Source organism: Typopeltis vanoorti, chromosome 13 (genome assembly GCF_054136105.1).
Source record: "Typopeltis vanoorti isolate ZY-2024b chromosome 13, IOZ_Tvanoo_1.0, whole genome shotgun sequence".
NCBI lineage: Eukaryota > Metazoa > Arthropoda > Arachnida > Uropygi > Thelyphonidae > Typopeltis > Typopeltis vanoorti.
The window spans coordinates 42,531,575-42,545,187 of NC_143561.1; the positions used below are offsets into that span (position 1 = coordinate 42,531,575).

Here is a 13,613-nt window from a genome sequence, read left to right on the forward strand (position 1 = left end):
TTTAGTTGCTGTTGACATTATGTATTATATCCTGTTAATGTATATCCTCAGGCTTTTTTTTTTTTTTTTTTTTTTTGAAGAGGGTAACAAGCTTCAGGCAAAAATGCTGCTGTCTCTGCCTAAGAACTAAAGAAAATTATCTATATAATGGTAGCATAATAAGAACATTGCAAGGCTTTGCAAAAACTTAGTTAATATGCCTCCTTTGTAGGTAAAATGTGAACTAAGGTCACCTTTCCAGGGCACCATGAAAGTGTCATATGTATTTCAACTTTTTGTGGATAAGATTGTTATTTAAAGGGGGAGGGGGGAAGAAAAGATGTGCACTGTGGGTATGTTATATACATATATAGTTTAACCACAGATGCGAGGCCCCTTGACATTTCTGTGCATAGCAGAAGGCAAATCTATTCCAATAATAGGGTCAGTGCATTTTGCAGGATGAGTTTTTATTATTACATGTCAGAAAATTAGCTATTCTTTTATGGACATTCTAGTTTTTAAAGTGATTACTATTTTGCTTGTATAACAGTTGGAAAAATTTAAGTATAAAGCACGTGAATTGGAGTCAATTGGCCAAGAGGCCAATTGACTCTTGGCACTGCCAGCTAAGATTCTCTCAACTGTGGGCAGACTATATATATATATATAATTCATCATTTTTTTTTTCTCCTCTGATTCTCTCATTTTATACTTTGTGGTTTAGCTTCATTTGTTCAGTTGCATATTATACTTGAAACTTAATTCTTGTTTAAATTATAAACATCTGTTTATAATTGAATTGTAAGTTGTTATATTAATGAATAATAACAGGTAATTAATGTTAAAAAAAAGTTTGCTTAGTTCTTGCCATTTCCTTTATTTATGTATAGTTCCCCCATACATATGGTTCTGTAAACAGTTCATACAATTTCCTTTGTTCTATTTCCTGCATTTATTTTCTGTATGTATAGTTCCTGTCTTACATGAATATTGTTGTGTAGTTGGTGTGCAAATTCCTACCTTTTCCTTTCTCTACTAATCGTGATGTTATTTGTGAGGAAATTTCGTTCATTATTGTGAAGGTTTTTAACTTCACTGTTTGGAATAGTGATCTTAAAATAGCATTGGTTTCAGAGGACTTAATATGGAATTTTACATAGTTCATTATAGTGTTGTTCACTCTTAATTTTTTTCTACTGTATTAAGAATGAACTTGACATTGTTAGTATTCAAGAAGCAGAGCAATTTTTGGGTGATGTGGTCACTTAAGCAGAATGCACAAGTAAAAGTTAGCAAACAGGTGTTGGATGCCAAGATAGCAAGGAAAGAATTCCATCCAAGATCTAGGTAGATTGATGCATTTAGAAGTGCCTTTGAAGATATAAATAAAAAATCTAACAGTATTGGTGTTCTTATAGGTAATAGACCAGTTTGGAGGAAAATTGTCGAGAAGAAGTAAGTTGTAATGTGCACTTTTCATGTAGTACTATCTTAGTATTCTATTTAACCCTTAAGGTGAACAGGATACTATGGTACTTCTTTCTTTCAGAATTATGACATGGTGATTAGCAACCATGAATAATTATGGAGACACTACTGTGTTTAAAAAAAATTACTTTAGATGTTTCAACTTTTATATCGAGGTCATCTTCAGGAATACAAACACACACACACACACACATATATATATATATATATACCCTCTGTCCAAACTATTGATAGAAAATAAAACACAGGGCAATTATAATTATTCAAATCATTTATTTCAATCAATATACTCTCCCTCAGCTTCGATACAGCATTTGGCACAGTCAATTAATTCGTTAAATGAGTTTTTTATATCAGTTTTTGGGATACTGTTGAACATTTTCAATGGTGTCGTATCACTTTCCTTTCATCAGCAAATGAAGTCAGGAGAAGAGAAAGAAGTCAGGTGCTAAATCAGGTGAATACAGCGAGTGATCCAACACACAAACTTGGGTTTTGCTCAAAAACTGTCTCACAATGTTTGAACAATGAGATGGTGCATTATCGTGCAAAAGTGATCAGCTGCCTGCATCACTATATTCATGCCGTACACGACAAATTCTCGCTATCAATTGCTTCAAACTTCGAGATAAAACTCGCCATTGACCATTTGGCCAGGTGGAATGAATTCTTTGTGGATAATGCCCTTGGAATCAAAAACAAATCAGCATTGTCTTTATTTTTGACTTCTCCAAGCGAATTTTTTTCTGATGCCCCTCTTCTGGTGGTCTCCACTAAGCACTTTGGCGCTTTGTTTTGGCTCATACTCAAAACACCACGTTTCGTCACCAGTAACGATCATTTCAAGGAAGTTTGAAATGATCATCTTCTACCTAGAGATAGCCATGCAATGGGATTCAAACCTATGACGCTATGTCATAGGTTTGAATCAAAAGTAAAGACATGTCTTTACTTTTGACTTCTCCAAGCGAATTTTTTTCAGATGACCCTCTTCTGGTGGTCTCCACTAAGCACTCTGGCGCTTTGTTTTGGGCTCATACTCAAAACACCACGTCACCAGTAACGATCGTTTCAAGGAAGTTTGAAATGATCATCTTCTACCTAGAGATAGCCATGCAATGAGATTTAAATCTATGACATAACGGTTTTAATGAGGTCCTTGCAGTGTTCAATTCGATATGTTTTTTTGGTCGTCTGTCAACTTGGGAAACAAATCGTGAATTCAATTTATGAAGGCCCAAACTCTCGGTCAAAATGTTGTGCACAGTTGATTTTGGAATCCCCAATTCATCTTCAATCAATCTCACGGACGATTTTGGGTTTTCTTTGATGAAATCATGCACTTTTTGGGTGTTAACTTCACTCAGTCCAGTTTTTGGACAGCCTGGCTTTTCATTGTTCTCAAGCGTCTCATGACCACTTTGAAATTGCTTAGACCACTCATAAACTTGAGTTTTGAAGCATTTAATGCATTTCGGTAAAACTTTTACCAAGTTTTCCACGTTCGTCAAAACACACTGTCACACGCTTGGCACTATAACTCGGCTTCTAATGAAACAAATGTCATAAATAGTTGACACAACACTAATGAAGGTTGCTGCTTTCGACAACAAAAAAGATACAACGGGTGGTGCCACTAGTTTCTTCTATTTTCAAAAAGTTCGGTTTCTTTTTGGACAGAAGGTGTATATACATTGGATCACAAGCTACATCGGTACATGCTATAATGGGCTAAGAATAACTTTGGTCAACTGTTGACCGTAGCCTGACCTCTGGTGAAAAATAAATGAAAAAATAATAATAATAATAAAATAAAGATAATTATATTAGTAAAACTACATCAACATTAATTCATTTCTTATAGTTTTGTCCTGTTACTTTAAATTTCTGTTTGCTGCCTGAGAGTTACTGTGTTGTTGTCCTATTAAATTTCTTTTCTTCTGGTGTTCACTATGTAGGTTATTCTTTTTCCAGATATTGTGTGGGTCATAGATGAGCCATCCAAATCCCTAGGACTCTCGTGGTGTCAGTTTCGTTGAGAATTAGTTGATAAGCATTTCACAGACATCCTTGAATTCATTTTCATTTTTATGTAAATACCAATGTTAAGAGGTTATAAACATAAAGCACGCATTATTTTAGTTGGACTAATGGTTAGATAATCAAGAACTCTGGTGTGAAGACCAAACAGGGGTAATTATTCAAATTGCTCCATGCAGGATGCAGTATCCCACCAGCAATGAAATCATCTTCTACCTAGAGATAGCCATGCAGTGGGATTCAAACCTATGACATATATATTAGGAACTGGATATGCTATCCAGTTTTTAGCAACATGCCAGCAAGTGTCCAATTTGCAGATTTAGGCATCTTCATGAAAAATTTATGTACCAAGTAATAATCAGCATAAAAATGATGACTGCACTAAAGAATATGCATTCCTTTTCATTAAAGGACCTAAAACCTATGATATTCACAGCATGCAAAAATGAGACATGTTCTAATCTGTGTCATTTTTGAAATAGAAATAGTATGTATTAAATTAGTCTCTTCATTAAAATCAGTCTCATTATTTTGTATGTTTGTCTTTCTAGTTATCTTTCACCAAAAGATTTGAATGCAATTGCCTTGCTGATTGAGGCCTGATCTGTCATAAAAAAAGAGAGAGCACATTTAGTGGAGAGTTTCCAGTTTACCTGACTTGCCCACTCTCACCATTAGTGTGCTGCAGGTTTCCAACTTTTTATAGATAGAATTATTATATATTAGGGGGAAGGGGTGCATCATATTTATACTTTATACAAAGTGCCAGTAAGTGTCCAATTTGCAGACATATCTAACATCATGCAAAATTTATATACCATGTAATAATCAAATAATATGACTATGCTGTAGAAAGTGTATTCTTTTCACTGTACAAAGACAAGAATATAAAATATAACATGATTTATAATTTTCACATTATAAGTTTCATAAAACAACTTATCAGTTAATCCATAGGCTGTCAAATCATCATCAATGAAGCAATTTTTATAAAGAGCGATGGCTGGTGATTTTGTAAATATATAGTTCTATATATAGTTATAGTTTAATCACATGAAACTCTGCATGTGACAGTGCTTTTTTATTTTTTTGTATAAACTATACAAAAAAATTAATAAAAATTCCTTCCATGTTTTCTATAAGATTGGAATAATTGTACTATTTCTTTTGCTTTAGTATTTTTGATATGTAGGTTTTTCATATTTCAGCATTCAGGTGATATCGCTGAAGCAGTACAGTGTTTGGATGAAGCACAAGCTTTAGATACTGCGGATAGATACATTAACTCAAAGTGTGCCAAGTATATGTTACGTGCAAATATGATCAAAGAAGCCGAAGAGATGTGCTCAAAATTTACTAGGGTATGTATCACCTTAGTTTGTTACCATTATAATTTATGGAATTAATATAATATTTTCTTAATAGTTGCAAAAGTCATATTGGTATATAACTGAAAAGTTAAGTTAGGGGGTCAATAGCAATTCGGCTGATTTTTATTAATAAACACGTCTAAGTAATAGATTTATAGACAAAAAATATTCATGCTGTAATATAATACTTTATAATTATTATATGCTAAGCTAAATAGGCATAATCCACAAATTGTGTCACTTTGGGGGGGGGGGGGGGTATCCTCTTGTGATTTCTCTCCCCACTATCAAATGTGTTAAAGGAAACATTTTATATTTTTAAGTCTATTCTTTTCATATTTTTTTTAAATGATTTATTAAATGAGATATAAGTGACTGACATGGAAGAAGAACAGACATTTGATGATCTACGTTAAAGTGGGGAGAGAAACCACATGAGGATACCCCCCCCCACACACACACACAAGTGACAATTTTTCCTCATACTTTTTGGGCATTCCACAAATTATTACATTTACCTTCAATTGAGATCAAAACTACTAGGGGGGTGGGGGGTTTGCTTGTTTCTGGATATATTAAAAACTATTTACCGAATGGAAATCTTCATATGATTCATATATTTAAATTACTAAAAAATGTAAATATTTGAACTGACATTAATGAGACATGAACCATTTGAGAATAATTGGGGAATATAACGTAACGGAAAATACGTTTCAGTATCAATACTTTCATAAGAGGCAAATGGATTACTAATAATTTACATTTGTTGGACGTTTAATGTAGTGAAATTTTATTGACAGCACTGGGAAAGGATAAAAGATTAATTTTAATGTATCTAATATTTTGTTTCAGTCACTGAGACATCTTCAGGGAGTAAAATAACACATAACACACACACACACATAAAGAAAACACATGGATGACTCTAAAGTCCTATCTAAGTGGTGTGCCCTCTATCAGCATTTGTAGATGGCCTAGGATGTAATCTGGGACCTCTAGTGATTATTGTTTCCCAAATTTTGGGAAGATTTATGCATCCGATTTCTGAGTGCCACTGCAGATTCCAAAAACAGTCTTTCCTTTTTTACATTCACTATGATGGAGCATGGTGGTTTTCTACCAGAAGATCCTATGAGTTGTATCCGTATATGATCTACAAGGCCAGATTGACCATAGTCATGATTGCAGATGTACAATTTGTGTTCATTGAAATGGATGATGGTTGATCTACCTGTCTCTCCAAAGTAAGCCAACTTGCAGGAACAGGGTACTTTATATACTCCAGGCACTGAGAGAGGAGGAAGCTGATCTTTGGAAACAGATAAGGCATGCAAGTTTCTGGTTGGGCTTAAAACCTGTGTAAAAGTTGCACTTTTTTAAAGACCTAACTTTTTTTTTTTTTTTTTCAATGTGCCATGGATATAGGGGATGGTGATGGCATTTCTGAAATCCTTCTGAAGCAGTTGCCGAGGAATGCGGGAGGAACTGATTATTTTTTTAATTCTGTAATCACTGTAGCCATTGGATAAGAATATTGTGTACATGATTGAGTTCAGTTGAAAGAACCGTTCTACTGGGAAAAAAAAGATTATAGGTTCCATTGATTAGTTTTAATGATGCCACATTGCTGAGAGAGGTAGTGGGGAAAATTTGTGAATGTATCTGCCTGTGTTGAGTTATATTTCTATATACAGTGAAGAAGAGGTTACCATTCAGAAGGCGTATTACAAAGGTATCCAGAAACTATAGTTATTTTCCTTTTCCATCATAAACTAAATTCTTGGATGTAGACTATTGAGGTGACTGAGGAAGGAGTCTGACGTGTCTAGGCCATGAAGCCAAATAAAAAACACGTCATCTGCGTATCTTATACAGGGTGATTCAGAACTCTTGGGTCAAACTTTAAGGGGTGATAGAACACACCTGAACAAGCACTTTTCATCATACAATGCATGGTCCGAACTCAAGCGGTGAAGCGCTAGAGGAGTGCAAAAAGGATGGATTCTTTCACGAATCAGGAGAAGGCTGACATGCATTTCATTTATGGAGCTGCAGACGGGAATGCGAGGGAAGCCCAAACACTGTACCAAGAGCGCTTTTAGACCAGACGCATGCCTGATCGTAAAACCTTTCAGCAATTGCACCGGTATCTGTGCGAGATGGGCTCCTTTTTTCAGCGGCATGCAGGATACAGGACGTGCAAGGAGTGTGAGGATGGCACGTGTTACAGAGGAAATTCTACATAGGGTTGCAGATCATCCCGAATGTAGCACGCGAGCAATTTCTCATGCCGTACATGTGCCCCAATCGACGGTGTGGCAAGTTCTACGAGACAAATGATTACACCCCTACCATGCAGAGGGTGCGCGCCTTGACACCTGCAGATTACCGGCCTCGTGTGGATTTTGCACAGTGGTTCCTGCAGCAGACTGCAGTGCAGCCGGACTTTGATGCACATGTCTTATTCACTGACGAATGCACCTTTACATGTGAGGGCATTTTTAATACCCACAATTATCATATGTGAGCAAGCAGAAATCCGCATGCCACACGTCCACATTCGTACCAGTGGCGTTTCTTCATAAATATTTGTGGAATCCTACATGACCATTTGATTGACCCATACCTTCTGCCAGCACGACTGAATGGGAGAATGTACCTCGTATTTTTACAAGAATTCTTGCCAGAATTACTGAACCCTGTTCCAGCAAACATTCAAACACGTATGTGGTTCCAACAATGCACCTTTACATGTGAGGGCATTTTTAATACCCACAATTATCATGTGTGAGCAAGCAGAAATCTGCATGCCACACGTCCACATTCGTACCAGTGGCGTTTCTCCATAAATATTTGTGCTGGAATCCTACACGACCATTTGATTGGCCCATACCTTCTGCCAGCACGACTGAATGGGAGAATGTACCTTGTATTTTTACAAGAGGTCTTGCCAGAATTACTGAACCCTGTTCCAGCAAACATTCAAACACGTATGTGGTTCCAACACGACGGAGCACCACCCCATTTTAGCATGGATATGCAGAATGCATTGGATGCAACATTTCCAGGAAGATGGATTGATCGGGGTGATCCATCGCTTGGCCGCCATGATCGCTTGATCTCTCACGTCTGGACTTTTTCCTATGGGGCCGTATGAAAAGCCTGATCTACGATAGCCCCATCGATTCCAATGAGGACCTTATTGACAGGATTTCTATTGCCACTGCTGCTGTATGAGAAATACCTGGTATTTTCGCCAATGTATGCCAATCACTACGTCGAAGGTGTGAAGTCTGTATTAATGTTGGCGGTCACTCTTTTGAGCAGTTTCTGTAATTTGTTCAATAAAATTCTTTAATTTATGTTCTATAATTTCTGCAATTGTTTCAAATCTCCTCTGTCATTCTTGTGTTTCTTCATTTCCTGACACAGTAGTTGCTAACCCCTAGCGCTTCACCACTTGAGTTCAGACATGCATTGTATGACCAAAAGTGCTTGTTTAGGTGTGTTCTATCACCTCTTAAAATTTGGCCCAAGAGTTCTGAATCACCCTGTAGAATGTTTGAGAGAAGCTGAGTCTATGGCTCGTTTTTGAAATTTTCCATGTAAAAATTAGCAAGAGAGAGGGAAAAACCATAGCAATTCCCTCTGTCTGTTTGTAAATTTTGTTCTTCCAAGAAAAAGAACTAGAATTGATGGCAAAGGAAAAGAATCAGATATTAGAAGGAAAAACGTTTTTTAAGAGTGCTAAAGTGTCATTAGTAAACAGTGAGGTGATTATAAAGCTTACGAATATATCTCATCATCAGATTCCTAACATGTACTCTTAAGGGGTTGTAGAGCAGCGTTTCCCAAACTGTGGGCCGTGGCCCCCTTGGGGGCTGTGAATAATAAAAACAAATTTAAAATCTTTTAAGACTAAGTAGATTTTTTTTTTATCTTAAAAGAAACATATTTAATTTTTATTATTTCTTTTTTATATTTTAATGGAAAAAAAATCACACATTGGTGTGGGTTCACAAATTTTGCTTCCTGCATATTTTGGCGCTTAAGGAATATTAGTAAATATATGCTTATTCATATAAGTTTCATTTCAAAGCAGAAATCTAAGAATTGCAGTTTCAAATATTTCACCTGATATTGGAGTAGTAGTATTGAAACACATCCATCACATGAAATTGTTATTAAACCTCTTTTAATGTTTTTAATTCTTACTTTGTTTATTACTAATCGTTTTACATTTCATGTGTTTCTACTGCAAATCTACAACAACAATATATCTATCTATATAAAAATATGAGATAATGTGCCATGTCAAATGTGATGTAAGATGCTAAAATGTAATATTTGCATTTGATTTTTGCAATATTCGCTGTGTATGTTTTGTATTGAATATAAATACAATAAATATTATAATAATATGTCTATATTACGATTTTTTTTCTATGGGGGAGCCCTGACATCCGACAAAAATAAAAATGAAATATTTTTATTTTTGCAATGAGGGCCCTGACATCCAGAAGTTTGGGAAGCACTGATTTAAATTAAAGGATTTCTCAGAAACTCTTTGAAAAACAAACACTTAGCAGTACGCTACCGTTCAAGCTTAATTATTATATCCCAATATATGCTAAATATTTATAGGTGTTTGCATAATAATCATTGAAAAATAATTCAAAAGTTGATTTTGACCAAATTCTATCTTTATTTTAAAAGAACAATAAATATGTATTAGAATTTTATAGCAAAATTGTCTAAATGATTTGCTCTTCGAAAGTTTAAATGTTTCAAGGAGTGATTTAGAGTTGATGATAACTTAAAAGCATCATATATACAAGCATTGTTATTACAACATCCCATAACAGTATCAAGTGGTATGAAAAACAACAAAGACAATGAACATAGGTAAGAACATAGAAAACTTCAGCTGCATTCTAAATGCAGATCTTATAGAACAAGTAAAATATTTCAGCTATTTAGGCACAACTTTTAGTGAAGATGGTAAATTAAATATGGAAATAGACAACAGAATCAACAAAGCTGGTATGCTAGGAAGTCAACTGAATAAATTCATATGGGATAAGAGAGAAATTAGTCAAAATGCTAAATTAGCTGAATACAAGACCCTGTTCGAACCAATTTTAACTTATGGATCTGAGAGCTGGGTTAGAAATAAAGCATTTGATCAAAGACTGGATACCGCAGATATGAGAGTTCTTGGGAAAATTGGGGGAGTGACCCAATGGTATCAATGGCAAAATCATATTAAAATAAAGATATTAGAAAGGAACTTGACTTTATTAGCATCCAGGAATGCGTTAGCAGAGCTAATCTCAGGTGGTCACTTAAACAGAATGGGAGAGGAAAGATTAGGCTGGGAAAAGACCCAGACGAAGACCAACGTGCAGGTGGGTTGATACACAAAAAATGACTTAGAAGACGGAAATACAAGATCTTATAATATTGGAATGTTGCCAGATAACAGGCTGATTTGGATGACAAATTTGTTGATAAGTTGGTCATGATGTAACCATTTCACATAGTACTACACTGCTTGGAAAGAAGTGGTGCACACCGCCATGGGCAAGGTGCATCGTGCCATGTAACAAGTCACGTGTTTATAGTCGGTATAAATTGGAGGAATATCATGCTCCCGAGTCACTGTGTCCGGGGAGAAATGGCAGAGTATGAAAGAGGCACTCTAATAAAATACCATGTTGCAGTTTTATCTGTTCACTAAATTGTTGGCAAATTGGGCCATCCCAGGTCAACAATGAGTGATACCATAATGAGATGGAAGTGTAGGGAGTCAACTGCAAATGCTACCCATACTCCACCACATACAGTTTATGTGGTGCAGGGCCCATCACATAAACCATATGCAACTATAGGGTGCTAAGAAAGATAATGTGTAAAAATCGCCATTCGTCTGGAGACACGTTGAATGTGGATTTCCGGGCATTGACTGGAACACGAATCAGCACACAAACATTCAGAACCCAATGCTCAAAACATAGGTTTTTCATGGTAGGACCTCGATATGTAAGCCCCACATTACGCGAAACAACATGTCCACTGCAGCGTCATCTCCAGTGGAGCAAAGAACATGTACAGTAGGAAGGAAGCTTGGAAAGCTGTGTTATGGAATAAATCACGCTAACCTTCTGCCGAGCAGAAGAACGGGTGTAGGTATGGTGGATGCCCAATGAGCGTCTCTTATCACAGTGCATAACCAAACTATGAAATTCGGATGTGAGGGTGTGATGATCAGTCTAGGGCTTCATTGCATGCCTACAGGAAGAATGGTCCAAAATTCCCATTGATCGCTATCGTATGCTTGTGGAAATTATGTCCCGTAGGATTGCTGAGGTCAACACAACGAAAGGAAATCCTACATCTTATTTAGGTGAGAACCATGACTGTTTGTTCGTCACTATGGTGTCAGTTGACCTTACTGTTCACACCTTGAGAGTACATATCAGGAATTTGATGATGATGATGGTGAAAAATCAAAGAAATTAGTCATGGACCTCAGACGTTGGCATCATGACAGTCAGAAGTATCTGATATTTTGAGGAATTACCCGTGTTTTTGTGAGTATGTCAATGATCAAAGTCGTCTGCGTGTTAGGACACTTGGAGATTCCAGCTCCCACTTAATCATCAAATATTTAGCGATGGATTTCATCGCCTGGTGTGAGACCATCGCCCAGATTATTGGAGGTCTGTAGAACATGCTTTCTGAACTATGTGAAAAAACAACAAAAATTACAAAATTAATTCTAAAAAATGAACAAAAAATAACACACAGTACTAATACATCTTAAAAAGTGTATTAGTACTGTGTGTTATTACAATCACAGTGCTAATACACTTAGGCTTACAACCTTTTGTATGAAGAAATTACACACAAAATAAAATAAAATAAAATAAACCTTTTCTATCCGGATCTCCAAGAGTATGATAATTTTTAAGGGAAAATTTAATCTATAAATAGGCAGATACATTCCTCATGGTAAGGGATTCGTTGTTAAAGATGCAAACATTCGACTTCCCCAATTTATATCTTTGTAACCAACACTGATCACCTTCCCACCCTCACTTTATTAACCTCAAAATACCATTCTCTGTTGTGTTGATAATCAAGATCAGTGTATTTGGTTAACACTAATTTTTATTACAATCGCGTATATCTGTTGCAATTGCCATCTCATATTTAATTACTGTTATACATTACAGGCCTTCACTAAGTGAAAGTTACATGTAATGAGAACACAAAGTGCAAAACTACCTGAGCATCTCCTACTGTGACTTAGTGGGCGTGAACAGATGGTGTAGTTGGAGTTTGAAATGAGCCAATATATCATATTAAAACGATAAAAAAAACTAATTATATTTAATTACAATAAGAATAACGCATACAGCGTGTAATTAGCTTTCCCTTATTTGTAGTCACTTCATTAATTACGTTAAGTGCATTTATAAAATGTACCTGTCTGATGACGGTATTGACATGCATACACAAACTATCCTACCTGTTGATAGGTTTACGCCAGTGCTTCCCAAACTTCTGGATGTCAGGGCCCCCTTTGCAAAAATTAAAATATTTCACGGCCCCCTCGAAAAAAAATCGTAATAGAGAGATATATTATTATAATATTTATTGTATTTATATTCAATACAAAACATACACAGCGAATATTGCAAAAATCAAATGCATATATTACATTTTTTGCCTCTTACGTTTGGTTCTGAAGACGATGCAGGCTGTTCCGGTAAAATATGAAAACTGTCCTTTTTTTTTTTTTTTTGAATCTGTTTCTGCTTTTTTTGATTGTTTGCGGGAATTTGTTTTTATTTTTTATCAGCCACTTATCCATCTCAGGGTTAATTTTTTTAACGTAGAATAGATCAAATAATATCACCACTTACCGATACTGGCACACCACAGACTGACAACATGAAATTAGTGAATATTACCTGAATAAGGGAATCCCAGGACCAGGAAATTTTTCTCTTTTGTGACTTTTCTCCCTTTACGGTAATTAAGCCTAACGCGAAACAAACAGCAAAGGCAGGGTTATTAAAACGTGCATATGATTGGTGCGGTATTAACAAAAGATTGCGCAACCGAATGATAAAAGCATAGCTGACAATTGAGTTGAAATGCTAACTCTCTTCAACCGAATTCCATATGTGAAACTTCCATAACATTCATTATATATATATATATATATATATATATATATATATATATATATATATATATTCATTATTATAATAATATTATAATCATTTTTATTATAATCAAATATTATAATCAATATTATAATAATATATCTCTCTATTACGATTTTTTTTCGAGGGGACCATGAAATATTTTAATTTTTGCAAAGGGGGCCCTGACATCCAGAAGTTTGGGAAGCACTGGTGTAGAGGATATCATGATAGTACTACATGAAAAACTTACATCATTACTAACTTCCTATCTACAATTTTCCTTCAAATAAATCTGTTACCTGTCAAGACTCCAATATTATCAGATTTTATGTTTCTGTCTTCTAAGGCACTTTTTACTGTATCAATCCACCTATATTTTGGCCTTCCTCTGCGTCTTTTTCTGCTAACCTAGCAGAGAACACTTGTTTTGCTCATCTTTCTCTTCAATTTTCTTCTTCTGTTTAAGTGACCATACCACCTGAGATTAGCTCTGCTAGCACATTCCTGG

At 35.5% G+C, this 13,613-nt stretch overlaps 1 protein-coding gene across 1 annotated transcript in view; it reads left to right on the forward strand.

Annotated features, from left to right (window-relative positions):
• The window catches only part of Naa15-16 (N-alpha-acetyltransferase 15/16), a 396,961-nt gene that overhangs the window by 197,926 nt on the left and 185,422 nt on the right, over nucleotides 1–13,613 (forward strand). Inside the window, exon 13 of the mRNA XM_090403132.1 lies at nucleotides 4,722–4,874. Coding sequence (XP_090259258.1) covers nucleotides 4,722–4,874 — 153 coding nt within the window. The remainder of the gene's footprint in view (nucleotides 1–4,721; nucleotides 4,875–13,613) is intronic.